Raw genomic sequence first — 25,691 nt, 5'->3', positions numbered from 1 at the left:
AACAGAACAAAACAAAACAAGACAAGATTCAGACACAGATGAGAAGGGAGGGGGGCGTGGGGCTACAGATAGGCAGAGGTGAAGAGATGGGTCTTGAGGTGGGACTGGAAGATGGTGAGGGACTCAGAGGTGCGGATCTCTTGGGGGAGGGAGTTCCAGAGCCTGGGAGCTGCCCTGGAGAAGGCTCTGTCCCCAAAACTGCAGAGGTTGGATTTATGGATGGAGAAGAGACCAGCTGAGGAGGATCTGAGGGACCGTGAGGGTTGGTACGGGGAGAGGAGGTCAGTGAGGTATGAGGGGGCCAGATGGTGGAGGGCTTTGTAGGGGAGAACCACAATTTTTTAGGTGATCCGGTGGGAGATAGGAAGCCAGTGGAGTTGTTCTAGGACTGGAGTGATGTGGTGCCAGGATTTGGAGCGGGTGATGAGTCGGGCTGCTGCGTTTTGGACCAGTTGGAGTCGGTTGATGTTGGTAGAGCTAATGCCGAGGAGAAGTGAGTTGCAGTAGTCCAGTCGGGAGGAGATGAAGGACGTGAATGAGTCCCTCAGCAGCGGGGGGTGTGAGAGAGGGCCTGATTTTGGTGATGTTGCGGAGGTGAAAGAAGGAGGTTTTAATGACTTGACGGATGTGAGGCTCAAGGGAGAGGGTAGAATCAAAGATAACGCCATGGTTGCGGGCCTGGGGAGATGGGGAGAAGTGGTGCCGTCGATGGTGAGAGTGGGGTTATTGGTTTTGCTGAGTGTGGATTTGGAGCCTATGAAGAGAAATTCTGTTTTGTCGCTGTTGAGTTTGAGGAAGTTGTGTTGCATCCAGGTTTTAATAGCTGACAGACAGGAGTTGATGTGGGAGAGGGGAGGATTGTGGGGGGATTTGGTGCTGAGGTAGATTTGGGTGTCATCGACATAGCAGTGGAAGTCCAGGTTAAAGTGGCGGAGTATCTGACCAAGAGGGAGGATGTAGATGATGAAGAGGAATGGGCCGAGTATGGAGACTTGGGGAACACCTTGAATGACTGTGGCTGTGGCAGAGGTGTGGTTATGGAGAGAGATGAAGTGGGATCTGTTGGATAGGTAGGAGTGGAGCCAGCTGAGTGCAGTACCTTCGATACCGAGGTCTTTGAGTCTGGTGAGCAGGATGTTAAGGCTCTCTGCATGCCTATTTGCTCTTACAATGTCTCTAATCTCTGGAGAACTTTCATCTTTTATGCTTGTACTGTAATTGTAATACTCTCTTTATATATTAAATTCAACTTGTCACATTAATTCATTCACTATTTGGAATTAATCTAAAATGGGTCAAAATCCAGTTCCTTCAACTTCAACACTGTTAACAGATACAGGTAACCTTTATTCCCAGAAATACAATTTCATAGGACTGAGAAAATTAGATCTTGACTTTGCCGAAAGGCATGCTGAAGACTCTGAAACCAAGTGGAAGTTTATATGGTCTGATGAGACAAAAATATAGCATTTTGGCGTCAACGACTAACATCGCACGTCATTCTGAGAACACCATCTCTACCATGAAGCATGGTGGTGGCAGCATCATGCTATAGGGATGCCTCTTTGTTTCAGGGCCTGGAAAATAGAGGTACAAATAGACCCTAGAAGATTTCTGGAAGAAGTCTATAAGAGACATATATAAAAATATAGGAAACACATTCAAGTTTCTGTGCCAATGCACCACACAACCAAAGAGCAGCATTTAGCTGCATACCCATGACCCACTTCCATAACATGAGTGACACTTCAACATCATGGCAGCACCATGATCAAATGGGTTCATGTCAGTCTTGACAGACAGTAAACAAAACCCAGGGCTTGAGAATTACAGTTTTTTAATCACGTGCCTGAATCTTCCCAAAGTGGCATTTGACGTGCCAGAATGACAATACATGTTTACATTTTTTTTGTTGCTTTGCCAAATAGTTAGTGATGTTTACGAATCATAATGTGGAATAATTAAATCTAATGTGAAATGCTCTTAATGCTGTTAAAATGCTTTTATGGTTTGTTTAGATAGTCGGCATTTAGAAACTATTTATTTTTGCCGTTATTCACTCATTGAAATGTGATCAATGTTTTATTAAACCCCTAAGCCATTTACCTTTTGAGCTACATCACCAACGTTGTTTTTCACAGTGTTTGCTATGAATTTATGCATAAGACCAATCCAACATGTGGTCTTTCACTGCAACCAGATATACTCTTACTTTCTAACCATTGTCACTGTGAAGAGTTTAGCTTTGACATTACTCTCGAGCCTTTAATGACGCAGCTAAGGAAACAAATGTTTGTTTCTTTGAGTAGGAAATGGTTTCATAGGATACATTTATTAACCATAGTAGTATGTTTTAGGTACAAGGTCGTACCCCAAAGCTAAAACCATGATAAATGATTCAGATTTATGCCTATGAAAATATTATGCTATAGCATGGTTATTTTTTGGTAAAATAGCAGAACAATCATGAATCTAGCCCAAAACTGTTGTTCATTTTCATGGTTTAAATCTGTACTATGGTGTACAGGTGCTGGTCATAAAATTAAAAAGATCATCAAAAATGTGATTTATTTCAGTAATTCCATTCAAAAAGTGAAACTTGTATATTATATTATATTCATTCATTACACACAGACTGATATATTTCAAATGTTTATTTATTTTAATTGTGATTATTATAACTGACAACTAATGAAAATCCCAAATTCAGTATCTCCGAAAATTTGAATATTACTTAAGACCAATACTAAAAAAGGATTTTTAGAAATGTTGGCCAACTGAAAAGTATGAACATGAAAAGTATGAGAATGTACAGCACTCAATACTTAGTTGGGGCTCCTTTTGCCTGAATTATGCAGTAATCCGGCGTGGCATGGAGTCGATCAGTCGATCAGTCCTTAAACCAGGTACTGGTAGCTTTGGCACTGTGTGCAGGTACCAAGTCCTGTTGGAAAATGAAATCTGCATCTCCTGTTATGGAAATTGTGAACTAAGGTACATTTGAGAAATGTCTGTCTCTCTATTGGCTGGTATGTAAATCTTTACTTTGATTGTGACTCATATGTCTGTATAATATCAGAGGATTATTAGGTATTTGGGCCATGTCCTCCTGCCTAGAAGAAGGGTGTTAGAAGAAGGGTCTCATATTTGCAACTATTAATAAAACTGTTAGAATGTGCCAAGAGAACTTTGTCTCTGTTTCTTACTCCTTTAAGAGTGTCGATACATGGAATTACCATCACACTCCATACAGTTGGTCAGCAGCAGGAAGCATGAAGTGCTCTAAAACTTCCTGGTAGATGGCTGTGTTGACCTTGGACCTCAGAAAACACAGTGGACCAACACCAGCAGATGACATGGCACCCCAAACCATCACTGACTGTGGAAACTTTACACTGGACTTCAAGCAATGTGGATTCTGTGCCTCTCCTCTCTTCCACCAGACTCTGAGACCTTGATTTCCAAAGGAAATGCAAAATTTACTTTCATCAGAGAACATAACTTTGGACCACTCAGCAGCAGTCCAGTCCTTTTTGTCTTTAGCCAAAGGCGAGATGCTTCTGATGCTATGTCTTGTTCAAGAGTGGCTTGACACAAGGAATGCGACAGCTGAAACCCATGTCTTGCATACGTCTGTGCATGGTGGTTCTTGAAGCACTGACTCCAGCTGCAGTCTATTCTTTGTGAATCTCCCCCACATTTTTGAATAGGTTTTGTTTCACAATCCTCTCCAGGGTGCGGTTATCCCTATTGCTTGTACACATTTTTCTACCACATCTTTTCCTTCCCTTTGCCTTTCTATTAATGTGCTTGGACACAGAGCTCTGTGAACAGCCAGCCTCTTTAGCTATGACCTTTTGTGTCTTGCCCTCCTTGTGCAAGGTGTCAATGGTTGTCTTTTGGACAGCTGTCAAATCAGCAGTCTTCCCCATGATTGTGTAGCCTACAGAACTAGACTGAGAGACCATTTAAAGGCCTATGCAGGCATTTTGGGTTAACTAGCTGATTAGAGTGTGGCACCAGGTGTCTTCAATATTGAACCTTTTCACAATATTTAAATTTTCTGAGATACTGAATTTGGGTTTTTCATTAGTTGTAAGTTATAATCATCAAAATTAAAAGAAATAAACACTTGAAATATATCAGTCTGTGTGATATGAATGTATACATTATACAAGTTTCACTTTTTGAATGGAATTACTGAAATGAATCAACGTTTTGATGATATTCAAATTTTATGACCAGCACCTGTAAGTGGAAGTATAACATAGTAGTAGCATGGAATGAGTAAAGGTTCCATAATAGTACCGTGGTATGAATAATAGTATCATAGTAGTAGCATACTGTAGTAGTGGGACAATGGTACATTCATTTCAGGGTACATTTTTTACGGTGAACATTCGTGTTTTCACCCATGCCAGCCTCATGCCTAATGATAAACAGTAGCTTTGGCTGGAAGAAAATCTGATTGTTTCTCCTTCACGTTGATGTTGTAACTAGAGTGAGGAACGCATGTATCCGTCTTGTGCTAAATATTCAAATACACTGTTTGCCATATTCATTGACGTAAACAATCACCCATCTGTTAATGGGGGCCATGTTTTGTTAGTGGGCTTCCATACAAAAGAGGCATTTCACCGCCACAGATAAATAGGAAGGGGATAGAGGTCTCCTGATTAGCCATGGATTCTCTGGAACAGTACGGCATTGTCTGCCATTTTGTTTTATCTCTCCAAATTAATTCATTTCTGCTAAATGAGTTAATTTCATGGTCCTTTGAACAGACAAAACTCCTCAACTGGCAGGAATTGTCTATTGTGCAGCAGCTGGAAATGTGGACGCTGTTTACAAGAGGCCTAAAATGAAACTCTGAGTCAGAGCCACGCAGACATTCGGTTTCAGTACCTTATCCCGATTAGTCAGTGGCTCGCCAGCCACCGTTCGGCTGAGGAAGTCACTGCCTGGCCAGTTAGCTGCGTCATTGAAATACCAGGGTTTGAATCCTGCTTACGCATTAGCCCAGGGATCCCATAGGAAGTGGTGCAATTGTCCAAAATTGTCAGGGTTTGGGGGGAGGGAGGTTAGTAATTTGAAATGGTTTCACTGCCTAAATTTTACTGCATGTGGCGGCTGGGAGATGTTGCGTCGAAGCAGGGCCTTAACCCAAAACTGGATGTCACAAAATTGGGGCATGTTTTATGTAGACTGTATTCATGTTTCCCCCTTTGTTCGAATATATGCAAATGGAAATATATTGCAAATGGACATTGTAGCAGCTCCAAACAGGTCTGTCGTTGCTAGTCCCATCTACGCCAAACCCTACTGCATTAATTTGGGTCTGGGAACATGCCTTCACTGGATGGAACCAGAGGCTTTTGTATCATAAGCTTTCTGTTGACTTTGTAATAAAAATACACTCAATGATGACTCATCCTTGGTGGTTGGCTGTTAGTGAAGTGTTAAATAGTATTACGTCCAAGCATTTCTCATTGTACTATGAAGAATCAGAATAACCTTTAACCCGTAAGAGTTAAATTACTTTTAACCCCCCCCCCCCCCACCACCACCACCATTTACAGTTATTAAATCATGGCTTTGCAAGGGACATACAACACAAAGGGACATAATACACAATCTGTAGCGTTTTTCCTATGCAGTAAGTAGTGAAGATGTGATGTGATAGGATAATAGCAAAGAGTATACAGTAGAATACACAGTACAGTGCAGCTATTTTGGTTAGAGTTTGGAGGTGGATTGATGGGGTGACCATAGTCACATTAGTCTCAGTTATGCAGACGTCTGGTTACTGTAAGGGCCACTTTGGCCATGATTGAGAAGTACTTCCCAGCTGGAGTAAACTGTAATTTTTCCTGCAGACTTTTACTTTTTTGCTCTGGATTCGTGAGGTGGCGATTCCGCAGACCAAACAATGCATTGTAGTTTGCCCCCTGCGGATGGAGACCTAAACCATACACCCAAGGGTGCGGAGGGAATGGACTCGCATCATGGACTGGATTAACACACAAAGCCAGATCAGGACTGATCACTAGCAGATGTCATTCAGCTGCCGGTGGTACAGCCCGGTGTGCCTTGTTGATCATAGCTGTTATGTCGCCCTTCTACCTAAAGCTGGGTTGGATGACGGTCCCCAAAGATGTCAATGTGGGATAAAGAGTTGAAAAAGTGTTTGCCCGTGTTCACCTGTTGCATATTCAGAGTCCACTGACAAATGGAGCTAGACGCGTTTAGCCCGGGAGAGACTGTTGTTGTCCTGGGGTGACGATGCTGAACTCAGAGCTCAAGTCCTTCGATTGGATTGAGGCATGCATCTTTTCGCTTTGAGGATGTAGATAGGGGCCGTGTTATTAGCCTCATCCACAGATCTGCTGACTTCATAGGCAATCTGTAGTGGGTTGAGAGAGAACAACAGTGGTCTGTAATTGTCTTTTAAATGATATGACAATGAGAGTAGCTGGGCTGAGACACAGCCAAAACTGAGCCGTTTCAGTGTTGCGTCAATTGTAAAACTGTAAGCATATCTGACTGCTGTGCTGACTAACCTGTTTTCCGTATTCTGAATGTATGCATTTGCACAATGCAAAAAAGCCCTGTCAGAAAATATAGCTTGAGATGTAGGTGAAAAACTCTGGCCTTTAGCCCTATATCTGTGTAAAACATGTACTTTTCCCCTCTTGTTTTCTAGGGGCTGAATTTCAAGTATTTAAGAATTACAGTGCAAAACTCCCACCTTTAATGAACTATTATGACTTGAACTAAATAATTTTCTACAAAACAATACTACAACAATCCCTGAAAAAGATATTAGAGACAGCAGTCTTCATGGGCCCAGTGACCCCCTTTCCCAGCCTGTTTCTACCCCACTCAAAGGCCCCTTTTCCCAGCCTGTTTCTACCCCACTCAAAGGCCCCTTTTCCAAGCCTGTTTCTACCCCACTCAAGAACCATGGATTTGAAAAGACACGGGCATTTCGATTCTGCTTCAGTTCCTAACGTTTTCATTTCAGTCGCTCATTTGAAAATCCATAAAAGTTGCACTTATCTGCCAGTACCTGCTACGCAGACGGCGGACCTTATGTCACATCATTTCATGAAGAACGTCCACAAAGCAAGCATGTGAGAACTTCTGTTTGCATCCTGGACCATGACTAGCCACAGCAAACGCTCGAAAGCTTGGCTTAGCTTCACAACAAATGGTTAATGACACTGTAAAATGTAAGCCCTGCAGTAATAATATTTTGTACAAGGGAGGAAGCACCAATATGATTAAGCATTCACGTCAACGCCGCGTGAATTTGAAGGAATGCACCGTGTTCAATGTGTTGCGGTCTCCCAGTTCCAGCCACAATAACATCCCAGATACAACGAACAGTAGCAGCGTCTCACACTCAGGCACACAAAACACAGCAGGGCTGTCAATCTTCCTTTATAATACTATTAGAATGGAATTCCTATATTTTAATTATGTCATATCCCTCCTCTCCATTCTCTGACACAGATGAGCTGACATTTGCCTTTCATATTGAAGTTAAAGGAATGATGTCTGCAAATTATTAAATTCATAATTAATAAATATGTTTCTTAGATACCAGTTCAGAACGCACCACTACACCTCCGGTTCAAACCCACTGAAACGATACCCAACGCTACTCAGTGGCCTCTACTCCCTGGACCAGTAATTGCCAGACACCATCTGAAATGCCAAACGAAGCAGAAATAAAGTTTGTTGGTTGAATGTCCTGCTCAACACCTGATTACTGAGAGGTTTTTGACACGGTTCTAATTAAGCTGGACAAATGACGTTGCAGGCATTGTATCTCCATGTTTATGTTAGTGTATATAATGACATCAGATGCTTGACAGCATGTGAAACCTTTGTGTAAGTATCTCTGAATGCTCCTATTCCAACCTCATTAGGAAGTAGCAAGCAAGCCTCTGTATTATTTTTTATAGTTCACACAGAAATAATGACATTTTCCATGGTGCAATTAATGAAGCATAAAAGCCACTTGGCACTTGCAAGTCTTTGTTTTAAATGTAGGCTTTCTCTGAATATGACAAATTATAATCAGTAGGAAACCCAGGTGTTCTATTGCTGAACAAGAAAATACTTTCCCAGTCTATTTCAGAGCATCCTGTTTGTTCTCCTTGTAGCAAATTAACCACTCAGCCTGGTCATTGTTTTCTGCCTTTAGTTTCGCATTGAGCTTATTCAAAGAAAATTCGGCCTGGTTTCTTCAACTTCTTCCCTTATGATTGTTTTCTATCTTGATCCTTTCCAAATACCTTCAGATTGCTTTCTGTCAATGACATTCTCTAGTTCTGAGTCACCCCCATTCTAGAACATTTCTACACAGAGGATACTAAGCAGTCTGTACCAAACTGCTGTGAGTGCAATTAATTAAATTCAAAGTCACACACCCAGGATTTATTTAGTGGGATTTGAATGGTGTGGCTTTTTTCCCTCTACCTCATACAGTACTTCTTGCAGGCTTTGATACCCTTTCAGTTGTCAATTAGCATAGGCAGAGCACACGTATCCTCCCTGTTAGGGTTGTCACAGTCGTCTTTCCCTTAAGCTCCACTAGATTGAAATCTCAAAGGACAGAATATCTTCCCATTTAAACACTTTCAGTGGTATGCTGGTGTTGTTTCCCAGCTAACATGCAAAGACGAGTGTGTTGTTAATCAGTGATTGTCCATTCTTTGTGATCAGACAACCCTGTAATAAGGGAGTATTCAAACAAAGTGTTGTCGTTTCTAAATGGTGAAACCAAAATGTACATGTATACCTGAAAAGAAGAAAAAAAAATTCTCTTCCAAATAGTGAATTAACCAAAGAGGGCACTGTATATCAACAACACAATTCCTATGCCACTCATGTGTTCCCATCAATTTTATTTGAAATTCCTAGTGCCAGTGCTTATAATGGTTAAGCAATATAATATTTCAACTGTTGTAGCCAATTTAAATTATTGAATGTATTCTGTCTTTCTGAGGATTTTCTGGCTGATGAAACTGCAAGACAGTACAAGGCTTTGGAAGTAAAAAGCCTCGGGGACAGAGACAGCTAAATAAATGGCTTTTGCCAAACTCCTTTAATAATTGTATTTGTTCCCTACAGATTTTCGATCGTTCAAATGTTTTTGTTTTCTGGTGACTACTAAAAGACAACTCTGTGAGTTACCAGGTATGTGTTAGTCTATCTTTCTGCAGTCATCAAGCATGGAGGATGACTCCTGTCAACATTCATTTGTGTCAAAAACCTAGTCGTCATCACCTCATTATTTAGGTGCAATAACAACACCCGGTCAAAGTCACCCGACTCTCACGCGGTCTCGTTCTGGTACCAAATGACATTGAGCCACACTGACAGTCAGTCAAAGAGTAATGGAAAGGTGTTTGTCTGCTGGTAAGGCAGCCATCCCTGTATTACCGCAGATGGAACAGCGATGTGTTGAGCTGAACGCTCACCGCTTCTTCTCTTCAATTTGACTGGTGATGGATGGTGTTTATCCACCCGACTGACGTTTATTATAGCAGATACAGAGGCAGGGAGACAGAGGTAGACAGCAGCAACTTGCCCCCCCCCCCAACCCGACCCCCTTTACTCCATGTCTAGCAGTCTTTATTTAACACTGGTCTGTCGTCATACGAAGAGGCAGGAATACATACCTGTCATGCGACATGACACATCGCGAGCCGGTCTGCTCAGAGCAGGGGACAGGCAGAGGGGTGCTAGCGCAGCTAGTTAATGCCAAGATAAGATGGCACAAACCGGGGACCCAGCAGTCCAAGGCGCTTTTTCCTAGCACAAAGATGACTCACCGCATTCTTGGTTTGACGTCTCCAAGCTTTATGATGAATTTCGAAAGGCACTGTGGTGCTGATGGCTGAGCTACAGTATAGTTGATGAACAGCATTCTCAGATGTATAGGTGTTCCTCAGTCCAGGTAGGTTACAGCAGTGTGAAGTGATTTTGCGATGGCATCAATGTGGCTCACTGATATGGTTGGAAGCATGAGGAAAGTAATGTGGTCTTTAACCAGCCTCTCACAATGACTGAAGCGAGTGTTACTGTTCCGTAGTTGTTTAACTTGGTCACTTTGGCATCTTGAGGACTGAAATAATGGTAGACACTTTGAAACAACCGATTGGATAAGGAAAAGTTTGAATATGACCAAAATTGCAGTAGTTAGGCTAAACCAAAATGAAATGAGAAGTATTTAGGTCTACGGTTTCTAGTGACTGCCATTCATCACAATAGTATTGGGAAGATCATTCTTATAGGCATGCATTGCTTTGAATTGCTATTTTGCCACAGGCCCTTTTAACGTGTCCTACACAGCTTGTGTGCATCATAGAGAGAAACAAATGACACGTCCATATTCCTGAGAGACATAACTTTAATCTAGGCATAATATTGAACAGTTTAATCCATTGAAAAGCTAGTCAGATTCATAGCTGTACGTGAGCCTTCTCCGAGGGAGTAATGTGAACCAAAGTGTTGCATCATGTTAGATTTGCAAAACTATGATGTGAGATTGTTGATCTGATGTCCATGTTGATAGTATGAAATATTGCAGTTTTTGGTGTGGAAATAACATGACATGATACTATAGAACCGAGAATGAAATTATAAGGATTGAATGCAAAGTTGGCTTGGAAACAGAAACTGGGTGTCTTTGAATGTAAGAGACCATCTAGTGGCACCTTGTGGGGATAGTAAATGTAACCCTAAAATGTGTTCTGTGATTTCAAATAGCTTAATTTACTGTGCATTGGAGAGCCTGTTGCATGAATACCCACTCGTCAATGAGACAAACAAGAAGATTAAAAGATGCTGTGGGTTTGTTGTTTGGCAACGATCCAACAAATGTCTCCCATTGCTGCTTGTTTCAAGATGAATTAAAAGCAGTTTATCACAACACCCACTTCCTGCTGTGGACAAACACTGACACCATTTCATGAGGCAGAGGAGTGATAGATCTTGATATGGCCTTTAAACAACAGGCAATAATGCCACTGACAGTAAACCAAGATGACTCACTCTGTGAGAGCAAGAGAAAAGGAAAGAGGGAACTGGTAGAAAAGTGCTGTTTGGAAGAAAGAAAATTGGGTGGTGTTACTTGGCCAAAATAGCTAACACACAGCGGACAGCAGTGCAGATAGGGCTAGAAGGCAAACTTGTCTGATTTTAAGCTGTGTTCAGGATTGTGAGTTGAAATGTCAAATGGCAAGGGATCATGCATTCGTAGGTGTGCAAAACGTGTAGAGTTTTGAGAGCTCGGGAATATAATTTCTGAGGTTTTGAATGTATTCCCTCTTCATTTGTTAGGGTCGGCTTTAGTATATACAGTGGATATAAAAAGTCTACACAACCCAATTAAATGCCAGGTTCTTGTGATGTAAAAGAATGAGACAAATATAAATCATGTCAGAACATTTTCTAATGTGACCTGTAATGTGAACAATTTAATTGAAAAACAAACTGAAATCTTTGAGGGGGAAAAATAAAAAACTCACAATAACCTGGTTGCATAAGTGTGGACACCCTTAAACTAAAACTTTGTTGAAGCACCTTTTGATTTTATTACAGCACTCCGTCTTTTTGGATAGGAGTCTATTAGCATGGCACATCTTGACGTGGCAATATTTGCCCACTCTTCTATGCAAAAGTGCTCCAAATTTGTCAGATTGCGAGGACATCTCCTGTACACAGCCCTCTTCAGATCACCCCACAGATGTTCAATTGGATTCAGGTCTGGGCTCTGGCTGGGTCACTCCAAAACTTTTCTGGTGAAGCCATAATTTTGATGTGTGCTTTGGGTAGTTCTCGTGCTGAAAGTTGAACTTCATCTTCAGCTTTCTAACGGACGCCTGAATGTTTTGTGCCAAAATTGCCTGGTATTTGGAACTGTTCATAATTCCCTCCACCCTTACGAAGGCCCCGGTTCCAGCTGAAGAAAAACAGCCCAAAGCATTATGCTGCCACCACCATGCTTCACTGTGGGTATGGTGTTCTTTGGGTGATGTGCCGTGTTGTTTTTGTGCCAAACATACCTTTTGGAATTACGGCCAAAAAGTTCAACCTTGGTTTCATCAAGACCCTAACACATTTTCCCAAGTGCTTTTGGGGGTCTTGATGTTTGTTTTCGCAAAATTCAGCCGTGCTTGGATGTTTGTCTTTGTAATAAAAGGCTTCCGTCCTGCCACCCTCCCCATAGCCCATTCATATGAAGAATACAGGAGATTGTTGTCACATGTAGCACACAGCCAGTACTTGCCAGAAATTCCTGCAGTTCCTGTAATGTTGCTCTAGGCCTCTTGGAAGCCTCCCTGAACCAGTTTTCTTCTCGTCTTTTCATCAATTTTGGAGGGACGTCCAGTTCTTGGTAATGTCTCTATTGTGCCATATTTTCTCCACTTTCTCCATTTTTCATTTTTCCTCCTCGAAGACTTCTGTTTGTTTTTCAATTGAATTGTTCACATTAGAGGTCACATTAAAAGTGGAAAAAGTTCTGACATTATTTATCTTTGTCTCATTCCTTTACATCACAAAAACCTGGCATTTTAACAGGGGTATGAAGACTTTTTCTATCCACAGTATGCCCATTTTCTTTTAATAACCACTAGAGTTATCATTAGCCTGGATAGCCGGCGTTGACTCAGATGACCCGAGGGTGGCACAAGTGCTTTTGCGGGTCAGTGTTTGGATCACTTACGCTGGAAATGTGCCGAGCTGGGATTTGAGAAATGGGAAGTCTTCCGCGACATGATTGTAGAATTAATGGCATGCAAAAGCTAAATGCATGTTGGCTCGGTTTTCCTCTCTATGTACCCTTGTTCAGCTCAGAATTAATAGCCTTCCGAGATGCCAGGGAAGAGGCAGAATACATAATTGTGTTGCAAAGCTTTTAACTTGACTCATGATGAAATATTACCAAAGCAGCGGTAGTACAAAGCTTTACCCATCTATAATGATAGAAGATTGTTAAAAACAAATGTCATAAATAGGCTAATTATTAAAAGCAATATACCCAATAAATTAAATGATTCTCCTCTGTAGGCTCTGCTGCCTCTTTAAGTAGGAAAGTAGCAGCATAAAGTCAACCCAGAGGGGATGTTCTTCACCCTTTTAGTTATTGTGCTATGATTGTGCTATGCCAACTAACACATTTGAGCTTGATTAGAATATTGTTGAGCCCAGGGTTTTTGACCTATGTTGCTAAATCACTGGCAGACAGAGGTGTTATCTTGCATAAGCCTGAGCATAACTCCTAGAAAATAATTTGTGGTGGTCCTCATTACCAAACACACCACCATTTCCATTGTAATATTACCGATTATTAATGTCCCCTCAATATTAATGTGGTCTCCAACACCCCAGATTGGCACCTGTATCTCTCTCTGTCTCACTTTCCCCTTTCTGGCTACAGGACAGTGACCTGATCATGACCTTCAACATCTCCATGCACCGGTCCTGGTGGATGGAGAATGGCCCAGGCTGTAGGGTGACCCCGGTAACCCCCCCTCCCTCATGGGCCCCGGAGGACCACCGCTACATCAGCATTGCAGGCTGCCTGCTGGAGTACCAGTATGTTGAGGTGGCCCACAGTTCCCTGCAGATCCTCCTGGCTGTGAGTATAGTGGGCCTCTCTGGCTTGTTTTCTATTTTACTGGCATTGGCACTAATGTTGCATCCTGAAATACTATAAAGAAAAAGTTTTCATGACTTTCCAGTCAAAACTAGAAGTTTAGGTTTAAAGCATATATGCATATCTGGATTTCTTTAGAACTCTGCTCCCTGAAAATGCATTTCATGGGTCTTGAAAATGGCTGTTTCATACATGCTATGCTAGACTACAGCACTTCACACATAACACAATCACAAGCACATACTGTATATATAAACAAAAGTATTTCATTACATATATGACAATGCTGATGGTCAGTTTTAATTTGAGTCTATTTCCATCCGGAATGGATGAATAATTTGGAAATGACACAATGTTCTCTACATAGTCCCCTTATTTCAGGGTCCACAAGCAATTACGAAGTACTCTGAATGAACCGGAGAGATTCTCATGATGGTCTCAGATCCCATGCTATGTGTTCTCCCACTTCATCAAACATTATACAAGTCACAGTGGGGTTATGTTGAGGAGTGTGCGTAAAGTACTAAATGCAGGGGTGCCAATAGCTGTGACATTTTAAAAATAAAATTGAAATAAAATATGTATAGACGGTATCTGTATAGTATTTAGACTTTGCTTTCATTTAACACCAAATGTGTTGTGCTCCTATGAAAAACCCTATGAATTCCATTACCACTGAAATTCTCACTTCCATCACACCTTGTGGCTCTCCTGCTGTAGGACTATTTTTATACTCAGCAATCCAAACCAAGTTTGATTCCTTTTCCAAATAGTCTATTCATGTAATAAATGTTTTGAAAACATCAACGAGCAATGCTAGTCTAGCTTTTCCTTGGACGCAAGAGGAAGGAGGCCTTGCATGGAAGCGCAAAGCAAAATCACTGGCTGTAATAACTTTGAAGCCGTATGTATTATCTCAACACTGATAAACTAAAATCAGTATGGCACTAATTCTGTCTTGGATTTATTTTCTGAAAGATATAGAAAAGGTGATTTGGAATCTCTCTATTTTTAATAGAATTTTAATAGAATTCAAATTTGCATTATCCCAAGTTGAAAGTAATCTGAATTAAAGTGTAATATCATACTTTAGTAGCTTATTTTTTCTATTCTGTAGTTATGTTTATTTATTCAACACCATAGTAATGTTTATTCAGACATGATTTATTAACTTTTCATTTAACTTGGTCTCACCAAGTCAGGCCTATATCTGCTAGTGAGGTCATGTCCTCTGAAATCTTTTCTACACAGGGAAAAAACATTTCTTGTAGAATTCGAGATCACTGCCTGTTTGCATTATTGCTATTATGATTACTGTATATTGTGAAGTGAATGAAGCCTACAAGACAGTCAGTGATATTGTTAAAACATTTCCTTTAACAAAGACATTCGGGCGCCGGTCTTTCTTTGCCAGTGTTGCTCCAGGTGATGAAGTGTTGTAGCTGCCGCATGGCAGAAGTTGTGTAAAATTTGTCATAGACTGAGGTTAGATATTGGGGGAATTTGTGGCAATGGCTGTGTGTGCATTTTGAAAATATTGGTATTTTTGTAAAACAGAAATGAATTACATAGCTATACATGACACATTTTTTTAGTTAGAAAGTTTCTCACATATGTAATAAATTGTTAACATACCATGGCTTAGGGCTGTTTGTTTACATGCCAGCTTTACCTGCATTGTCACTTCTTTGGTCGTCATGTTGCCAAACACCAACAGAATCCAAATGCAAACGCAAGGCCTATGATCAAGACTAGATAATTACAGCTCATGTTTAATGCACTAATACTACAAAAACTGTTTATGATTGTATCAGAAATATAGCCAAATCCTTAGAATTACCAAAAACAACAATTTGGAAAATAATTTTAGGGCAAATGTCCTTGTAGACCAAGGAAGACCTCTTCAGTAGATGACTGAAGAATTCTCATTATACAAAAAAAAACTCTGACAGATCACAAACACTCTTAAGGAGGTAGGTGTGGATGTGTCCGACACCACCATCCATACTGGAGGTCACTAAAAAGTATCTAAGAGAGCCTTCAGAGTGGATGAGACAAGGTACCCCAGTATTGGCTAGAGGAAAGTGTGGAGTAAAAAACGGACATGCCCAAGATCCACTGTAAAGGGGTTTTACAGCTTGGGCATGCATGGCTGCCACTGGATCTCACCAGTGAACTAATTTGCTAGTGCTTACAGCAACACAGTAACCTCAAATATACTGCCTCAGCAAATAAGGATCTTTTCAGGGCCCCAAACTGGAAGGTTCTTCACTGGCCAAGTCCATCTCGAGATATAAATCCAATTGAACATGCCTTTCATTTGCAGAAGATTGCAATTCAGGCAAAATACCTGAACACAAACAGCAAGGGAAGATGGCTGCAGTACAGGCCTGGCAGAACATCAGAGAAGACATCCAGAGTATGTGGATCTGAGACTTCAGGCATACAGTATAGATCCAGGCATAAGTCTCAATCTAAATCTTTTACAGGATCTATATTTGAGGCCATTTGAATTTAACTAATAGACAGGATGTGTTCACGTAATGTGAAGGCAACAATACATTAAATTGTCTTTACAAAACAAATTAGGTGTCCATGGAAAGCTATGTGTAGATTTTACATAATTCAGAAACATTAGTCCTTGTATTACTGTAGAATACTGCTGCAGAATTTAGGCCACCTGTCACATTACAGACAGACAGCTAATGAGCTGCTCCTTCCATTGTGAACTGCACTCCACACTGAGATGTGCTCCTGCCACCCTGAGTGTTGATGATTGATCATGCAGAAAGCAGAGCATAGAAGGCTATGCATATTTAGTATAATTTAACTGTTTTATTTAATTTGTGTTTGTAAAAATAATTTGAATGAAACTTTGTCTTGCAGTTATGTATCCCTGGTGAAAGGAGAGTGTTTGGACTGGAAATCTCAGTAAATCTTGATAACGTAATCAACTGGCAACATCAAAATCTACTGCCTGCAAGCCTTTGTTTGGCTGCTAGGCCACCTGTTTCCTGCCTGTCTGATGTCCTCTCATGTGAGCTCGTCTTTGCAAGGGGGTGGAATGGAGCCTAGGTCCGGGGCACATGGGAATTGGCTGGCTTACGATGGCCTCATTTCGAATCAAGGTTTTTTATATTTGAGACCATTTTCAATGATAATGCCCTGGTGGCCCTTGGTATTGGTTTCAGTTCAGTTAGTGAGAATGTCTACCTGTAGTATGTTGTAATGAATGAGGACTGAGTCATGTACAGTCATCAGTGCTGAGACATGCCAATGAAATGTGATACACAACAAGCACAACAACAAAAGGTACTTTTTAGCAAGCGGGCAGGCAACCACCAAGCTTCTTTATTTCGTGTCCTATCAATATATATATGTCAACTACTTTAGTGACTGCTTTAGTGACTAATGGTCTTGCAGCAATATTATAACGCAGAAAATAGTGAACGGGAAAAACAACTCTTCATCTCCCTGAAAGTGCAAGCCTACGTCTGGCTGCAGCTCTTAGTGGCTTGGCAGTGGGCCATCCCAAGGGAATAGCATGAGAAACGCAATTCCCTTATTGATGATTGGTTTTCCTTCTATTCTATTTTAAATGGAGTGTGTGTATGAGTGTGTGTGAGAGAGAGAGAGAGAGAGAGAGAGACCGTCCCCATCGTACCTTTCACTCTGTCCCGCCACTCGTAATTATAGTCACCAGGCTTCCTGTGTGAGCCGGAGATTCCCACAATGCAACAGGATATTCCATAATGACTTAATGTATTCTGTTTAATAAGGGGAATGTGTTGATGAAATAGAGGAAGTGATGCTGTATAAATGATCATGTCAAGGTTTCCCATAAATAGATCCCAGGAGAACACATTCTATTTCTCAGTGTGAAAGACCTCGCTAACCACCTGACACTTTACCTGCCTGAAGTTAGAACTATTCTAAAACTGTCAGCTGCGAACTGACACGGCAACCTACTTTGGATTGGATGTCAGGGCTACGGCTTCATTTTAGAAGTTCCATCTCAATGTTTACGCTGAATATTAGGATATTTTTCAGTCATATATTTAACCGATGATAGGATGAAGAAAACATGATTAATTATGTAAACAAATTCTAACTTTGTTTTTAACTAATTACCAAGCTTTTTCGCATACGTTAGTTTTGTTTGAGAAGTTGAATGAACGTATTTCCCTTTATTCGCTTGGTCTACTGTAGTAAAATTGCATGCAATTGCATCAAACAAGGTCTTTGCATTGACTCCTACAGTGCATTCAATCACCTGTTCATCCCATCATTCTTGCGGTACAATAGAATAGATAGATAAAACAATTCCAAGCACCAGTGAGAAATATGCTTACAGCCTGTCAGATGTTATGTAGAAAATAGTTGGAGTTATTGCAAGTTCAATAACACTTAGTCTCCTAAGCACAGGAGCTGTTGCACTGCCATGTTGGCAGGAGAACATCGGGTGCCAGGATCAATAAGACAGTGATTGAATTAAGTTCTCCCTGAAACATCGAAGAGGACAAGACGAGTATTGGTGTCAGCAGAAACTTTGAGCTGCATGATTGGGGCTAGGGCTGATTTAGAGGGCTGTTTCATTACCAAAAGGCCGGATTGGAACCCAATAATGGCCCAGTGGTTTGAGACACATATATTTAGATATATTTTACTACTACCAGCATATCATGTAAATCATTTGGGGTAAGAGTGCCTGCCAAATGTCCATAATCACATTTGTCAGTGCTTAACCATTTTAGGCCATAAAAGAGTTGCAGAAGAGTCGCAAAAATGTCCTTGGTGAGAGACCAAATCCATAGAAAGTTTAATGTTACAGCTAATGGGCAGAGTGTGTTATCCACTTTTATATACAGTAAAAGCTGGGCTTCAGACTGGGTGTTGGTCCTCTTAGAGCCCTAGCCTCTGCAGTGAAGTCATTTGGGAAGTGGTGAGTTGTTCTTTGTCATTATGACTGATAGCTGGGAGCCAGAGTCTGCAGCAATTCAATCTGCGGGCCTGGTCACATCGTTTATCTGAGAGGAGGAGCTTCTCCAAGCAGCTGGAAGTCTAAGGAATAGATTTTATAATTGGCCCGAAAACATTTAGACGAACAATAAGCCTCCCAGACACTCTTTCTCCTATCGTAGATGTCAGACATGGATGGAGAGCTGTACAATTTTCTGGCAGCATGAGGCAATAATGTCAATTTGCCCCAGCACCTCTCTGATGGATAATGAATGCCTTTGTTTCCTCACAACAGATGACTTGTTCATTATCTTTCCCTCAAACTGAATGAGTGGCTTTTTGATCTGCAGAGGCGACAACCAGCCCTTTTCTATGTTTTCTCCATTCCCCTCTGCCAGACAAGAGCACAACTGATCCAGAACTTCTGGTTTTCTTCCCTTTTTTTGAAGTGCGGTCCTTCAACATGGGTACTAACTACCCAAATAATAATTTCTCATATTTATTAATAAAAAACATCTTGAGAGGTTTCTTATTCAGTAAAATCTATGAATATGGGTCATACTGAAAGGGCCTCCCTGTTTTAACCGCAATGATGACAGCTGTTGTTTTTCTTCTCGCCTGGGTCTCACAGAGTGATAATTGTAAGGATTAGAGAAGAAGCGCCGCTGAGAATGCTGTCATTTCCCTGTCATGCATGTGTCCCCCACCATTTAAAAAATCATCCACTTCTGCTCCAGCGGAAGACATTGTTCCATACAAGCCTCGTGTCACTTCCCTTTCGTAGCATCCCGACAACAGAGCAGCGCGTTCTATAAATAAGGTTTCCTCAAAGCAAAGAATTGATGTAGGGGCCTCATCCGTTCATTTACAACAAGCTCACACATTAGTATGTCTGCATGCATCATTAGGCCATAAGGAAGCCTTCATCTCCAAGTAATTAAATAGAGTTGTGTCCTGATGGGTTGCCTGCAGTGGATGAAAGACAGGACTGGAAACAGTGAGGATCTTTTTATGTAACTACTTAACTGTTCTTTCCAGTCCTCTTTATCTTCGTTGTCGGAGCCTCTCAAAGTCTTTGTTGTTCTGTCAACAGCAGGCAGGCAGCAACAATAGATAACTAAGCTGTTAATGGTGGCAGTGACCCTTTACAGAAGTGGTGTAATAAAGCCAACACAAGCTATTTGCATTGGGGTCACCGTGACACATGAGAACGTTGAGGTCGATGGAACTTAGCTCTGGGATCATATGTATTATATGCTTGTATATATATTCTTTTTTTCTCGCTGTCACTTTTTCCAAACCCCGTTTGCAATAACACTCCATCCGTGTATTGAGAATGTGTTCATGCTCTTAGCGAATCAGATTCAAAAGTACATTGGTGAACATACTCTTTTCGACTGCGGTCCTTGCAGGAGATTTCAGTTCAGTACTCAGCCCTGGTTCACCATGCTGGGTTAGGTAGGTTAGAGGGGTCTCTTTTGGACCGCAATTTCACAGCACTGAGTGGAAGCTGAACAACTAATGGCAGGTTAACCCGACAGGTGTTTCACGTCCTCCGTCTAACCTTCAGCACCATGCGGTGGTGAGATCCGACCGTGTTGATATGCACCAGTGTCTGATGTGATGTATGAGCCCTTTGCTCCGATGTTACCTTGGAACATGAGAGAAGAGCCAAGGCACACTCTTTAATGGGCTTAGCATCATGGTGGAAAACGAGAGTCACTGTTAACATGACAGAAACCATTGCAGTTCACGTAGACATGTCCAGTGTAGGTCTCTGGCAGTCAAATGGCCGTTTTTCACTAGCTTTGCCACCGCTATTTGTTTTGTGTGTCCTCTATGAATGAATAACTACTTGTTTGTCGTTATATACAGTCACCCTCTAGTGCAGGAAGAGATTGCTCTGTTGCCAGGCAGATTTCTCTGTTCTTCTTTTACACTGGGGTGAGGGAAGAGGATCTGGGTGGCTGGGAGTGAACAGAGCCATAGGGCAGAGCTCCAACACACTACCACACCACCAGGGTCCAGGACAAGCCTGGAGGGGAGAGGGGAAGGAGTCACGGAGAGGGAGGAGAGGGAGTGGGGAGACAGAGGGGACAGCAAGAGAGGAGTCAGAGAGATAGGAGTCAGAGAGAGAGATAGGTGTCAGAGAGAGATTGGAATCAGAGGGAGGAGACCGAATGATGTGAGAGGGGACAGCGAGGGAGGTGAGCGAGAGGAGGGAGGGGCAAGGGGGAGACTAACACACATGCCTGGATGAGTGGCCAAATGAGCTGTGTCCAGGACACAGTAGCATGCTAATGCTTTGGAGCCCTGCGGACAGTTTCTCTATGAACAGCCAGTCAGTCTGCCCAAGGAAGGCCATGAATCATCTACTCTAGGTAAGCTGTTCTCTAAGGAATGATGAGGCTTTAAAAATATGACTCCTCTATTCAACCATGCGCACTGACTGCATTCGGACCAGGACGTGGTTTAATGTGAAAGTAATTGAAGTAATCCTGATATGGAACTGTGTGAGCCCATGCCAGACAGCTCCGCTGTATACATAAAGTTGCACAGTTATATATAGTGAAGCCACAGCTCATTTTAGCTAAAACGGGATTGGGTCTGCAGAGAGGAGTGGACAAGTCACTGACGATTGGCTTCAATGACAGGTGCCATGGGGCTACAGCATACGTTACAGGCTGCACATCTGGCTGGTACCACTTACTGTCAAATGTTAACTTATACTTTCACCATATCCAGAGAGACATCTCATAGACACACAGGGACTGGCACACACATTCAATTTGGATCAGTTTTGGGTCTACTCTCGACATGTTATTATGTCTTGAAAGGCACAGTATCAGGCTGTATTTTTACCTCTTTTAGTGATCCACCATCTGTTGCAGAACATTCTCCCAAATTGTTGTTGCCACCTAAGTCTCCCAGCATGTTATTCAGGAAAGCGTAATAAGCTATCTTCCTCCCTTTATGATCGCCAGGTTATTGCTCAATTGTACCATTTAAACATATATCTTTGGGAAGCCTATATTCATTGCTATCCGTCAGATATATGTTTTATTTTTATATTCAGGTGAACATAGCTTAGACCTTTGGGTGAAACAGGAAAAAGCAGCTGCCAACGACGATCACACCACGCTCAAAGCCGTTTAGTTCTTAAAGGAACGTTTGTATTCAGTGAGATGTAGCTGAAGTACATGTGAGTCATGCAGCAAAACAGTAACAAAAAATACACAAGCCTATATCAGAATTGCTGAATAGCTAATGAACATTTTAGACTGGCGGTGCAGCATTTTCAGACTTTAAACCAATCAAGTTGTTGTGGCAGGACCCATAAAGACCAGTTCATGCTCAGTTACACACAGATGTCGCTGAGCTGAGTAAAAGCCACTCCTCATGGAAGACACGTATGCTCATAGGTTTGTAAACTTTTCATTGGAAAAAAAAAAAAAAAGTGGTGTATTTAATTAAAATAGTTATTTCTTGGTATTTATTAGTTTCTATATCCAAAAAATACACTTGCAACTGTAAAGAGCTTCCTTTCCAAACAAGGCCACATTTGTATAGAATACATTTGATCACAAAATAGGTACCCTAAAGAATGAATGTTTTATTGACTATTTCAGTTAGTATCAGCAGTTAGGATCATGTGCTAAATTGTTAATACTGAGGTAAATAACACAAAAATAGATGGGTTATGTGTGTTTGGATGCACTGTCAGTGTCCATGAACGAGAGCATTTATTAATTCATGATGCAAAAGGACAGTACAGTGCAGGTTAGGGGGAAGGCAGATGGGCAATCCAACAGTCTGGTGGCAGAAGTGCTTTTTCATTACTTCCGTCCTGATTATAATGCTCCCGAACCGTCTCTGTCAGCTTCAGTTGTTCTCATCTTGAGTTCTGCTGGTTTTCATTCTAGTCCTTTAATGAGGGACTGATTTTCACCAGGGACACAAAGTTAATGCTATAGAATAGAAAACCAGCAGAGCTAAATTGTAACAGCTCCTATCAGCCAGGTTTGCTGATCTTTTTTTTGTTTTGTTTCCGTGGCACAGTGGGTAGTAAATATCCTGGAGGGCAGACAGTGTGCCCAGGATGAAGTGTTGGGCTGACCTCACCACTCTCCAAAGAACTATTAGATTGCTGGCTAGTGTTATGATGCAGCCGGCATTAAAGTATGCACTTGTTACATCTGTGAAGGTTTGTGCAGGAGCTGTGGGACATATTTGTAAACGCTTGAGGTCGAAGTGGTGTTCTTGATGATTGAATTGAGTCATGCATGGCCACTCAGTCAATTGATAACCTGTCAGGTTTTAGTTTTAACACAGAATGGCTCCCCCTGTGTTTAATTCAGTTATTACAACATATCCAGAGTTTTAGAAAATTTGTTGAATTCTAGATCGCGTCCAAGCCTATGCCCTTATTGTTTGATTCTTAATATGTCTTTTGGGCGGCTTTGTAAGTTGTCATTGATAAACCACATTTCAACTTAATAACATTATATACAAGTTCATGTTAACATTCAGTAATTATTTTTCCTTTTAAAATGCCCATTTCCATACACACCCCCATATACTCACTGGAAGAGTAATATGTATTCCGACTGGGAGAAACAGCTGTTAGCAACCACAGCAGACCTTCACTCCTCATTCACAACCTGTAGTGACACACAACAGGCATCCTGATCCCACAGCCGGGAGAGACCCCATAATGAATGACTCCATTAAATGCTGCTCTGGTCATGTGCTTATGAGAATATTTTAAATGACACTTGTAATAAATCAGACCTAGTTTAATTACTTAGTGCCCTCTCATGTTTTTTTTCTTTTGGTTAGACATTCAGTGGGTCAATGTGAGTGTTTTTGTTTCGTGAAGATTAAAGGGAAGCATTGCATACCCCTCTGTTCCATTTTTCAACTATGACTCAGACACTGTGAAAGCCCCTTTGTGTGGTGTTTGCCTGCTTTATAGTGGAGCAACTTAAAGATATTAAGTTACTGGCGTAACATGTTTAAACAGTGTTCTCACCGTTATACTGCTGCAACCTATTCACATGGTAGTGGCAATTCCTTGCTTGTTTTTTTTCTCCTTGTGATCCCACCATTTTAAGGTTTATGTATTTTCCTGTTAGGAGGAGAAATAACCCCAGCACCCTGTAATCATTTCATTTAGATGAACAATACTTTACAACAATACGTTGCCAGATTTTTGTCAGCTACAGATTTAGTTTCAAGTGAAAATGTGTGAAAATCTAAATTTTTGTCTATCCCTTTTTGTGTTAACATCGGGCATTTCCTTCTGCACAATCCTTTTCATCTACTGTGAGCAGAAGTTGGCGGGAGGATTATAATTCGAGAGAACCCACGTTAGTTACAGTAGCTAGTTGCTAACTTTGCTATGGTAGCTAGTTAGTTAGCTGTTGGTAGAACACATTAAATGTTCTGTGCCTCACTGAGCAGCAGCATTCCTAAACCCAATGCTTTTTTAAATAATATGAGCTTTAACTGGCTCAGATACATCTTTAGTTACCTTACTACTTTCCAAAATTGTCCAACTTAGCTAAGAAGCCCATTGTTTATCCACTAAATGTTGTAGCTATGGAAATGTGTTTAATCTTGGTTGGCCATGTCAGAAGTACTGTAATGTGTCAAATAATGCAAGCTTTAAATTCAACATGTTAGAATACAATCATAGAAAGTTGTGTGGATAAAATTTAGGATTACTTGCTTTTGCTTTGAACTGACCTGAAAATAATTTCCATAAATTGCAGTGTTTTTCAATATTCTTAGGAATGAGACCCAGGAATAAAATGGATCAGCTTTAATAGTGGCCAACACCCTGAGGGAACTGAATCAATTGGCCTCATTACATGTCAGTCCCTACAGACACACACAGACCTGGCTTCACTGAGTTGCAATCTTAGACTAATTGTTCTGTGGAACAGAGTTGTCCTCAGCAAAACATTCAGGAGACAGTCAGTCACCACTCTGGCTCACAATGTTCTTATCAAAGAGGCTTCAGGGTCAATCTCTGTCCATTTTCTCCCATACCTCTTATTCAAAACCTGTTTCTCAATGTCTTTCTTTCTCTCAGGCACGTGCACAGGTAGACCTCAGGGGGGCCTGAGTCCCTGCTTCTTTCCCCTCAGACTCAGCAAGCGCCCTCTTGACCAGTGTTTAATAATGCATTGTATTTTATACGGCCTCCGGGAGGCTGTCTTAGAGCAAAGACACACGCCCCAGGGTTAGATGGCTTCATTGCTCTTGAGCGAGCCCTCTGGTGCAGTACCGGGCGCTTTCGGATGCATTCACTGATGCTAACCACGTAGCCTGCTGTGTATAGTTTTGCCTAATGAATGCGTGTCCGCATCAGAGCCCCACAATGCTTCGGTTGTTGAATGATCCCATATCAGGTAACATTATTGAGAATGTTTTAATTCCAAATGCCCCGATAATTAACCTTAAGGAATCGAATCGAGCTAATTATTGTTAACGATGTGGGAGGAGAGGGCGTGGACATGCTCCCCCAATGTTAGAAGCAGGTAAATTGGTCCCCCCCTCCAATAAAGAAGAACAATTTGCAAAAAAAGTGTCCCCAAAATATTGAACTCAGTTTATTAATACGCCCTTGCATGCAGGACAACTTACAAATATAGATGCCATGTCTGAAGCGTGTAGTGCTGCCATTTTTCAGTTGTCCTCCCTTCTCTTGGTTAAGATGTTGTTCAAATGACTGTGTTGACAGTGGCATGTAATACTTTTTCCTAGATGGTGCTGAGGTCCGAAAATTTTAAAAACGCACTGTTTAAAAGTCTAGTATTGTTTGGGCATGTCAGTATTAAAAATTGTGTCTAGGAAAAAAGAAGCAGATAATAGTCAAGGACACCTCAGTGAAAGGCAAGATAAACTACCAAATTTGTGTCCAAACATACCTGTGTGGATATTGTACTGTGTGGATTTATTTTCCTCTTTCTGAGATCAGCCCATAATCACAACCCATTATTTAGCTTGAGCGCCTGACCCCCCCCCCTGTCTGTGCACGGCCCTGCTCTCT

The 25,691-nt window shown here is 41.4% G+C and overlaps 1 protein-coding gene across 1 annotated transcript in view; it reads left to right on the top strand.

Annotated features, from left to right (window-relative positions):
- The window catches only part of nkain2 (sodium/potassium transporting ATPase interacting 2), a 126,904-nt gene that overhangs the window by 79,892 nt on the left and 21,321 nt on the right, over positions 1-25,691 (top strand). Inside the window, exon 4 of the mRNA XM_010882969.3 lies at positions 13,457-13,657. Coding sequence (XP_010881271.1) covers positions 13,457-13,657 — 201 coding nt within the window. The remainder of the gene's footprint in view (positions 1-13,456; positions 13,658-25,691) is intronic.

The sequence above is a fragment of the Esox lucius genome, chromosome 18 (assembly GCF_011004845.1).
Source record: "Esox lucius isolate fEsoLuc1 chromosome 18, fEsoLuc1.pri, whole genome shotgun sequence".
In the NCBI taxonomy this organism is placed as follows: domain Eukaryota; kingdom Metazoa; phylum Chordata; class Actinopteri; order Esociformes; family Esocidae; genus Esox; species Esox lucius.
This window is presented reverse-complemented; position numbering and strand designations above follow the sequence as displayed.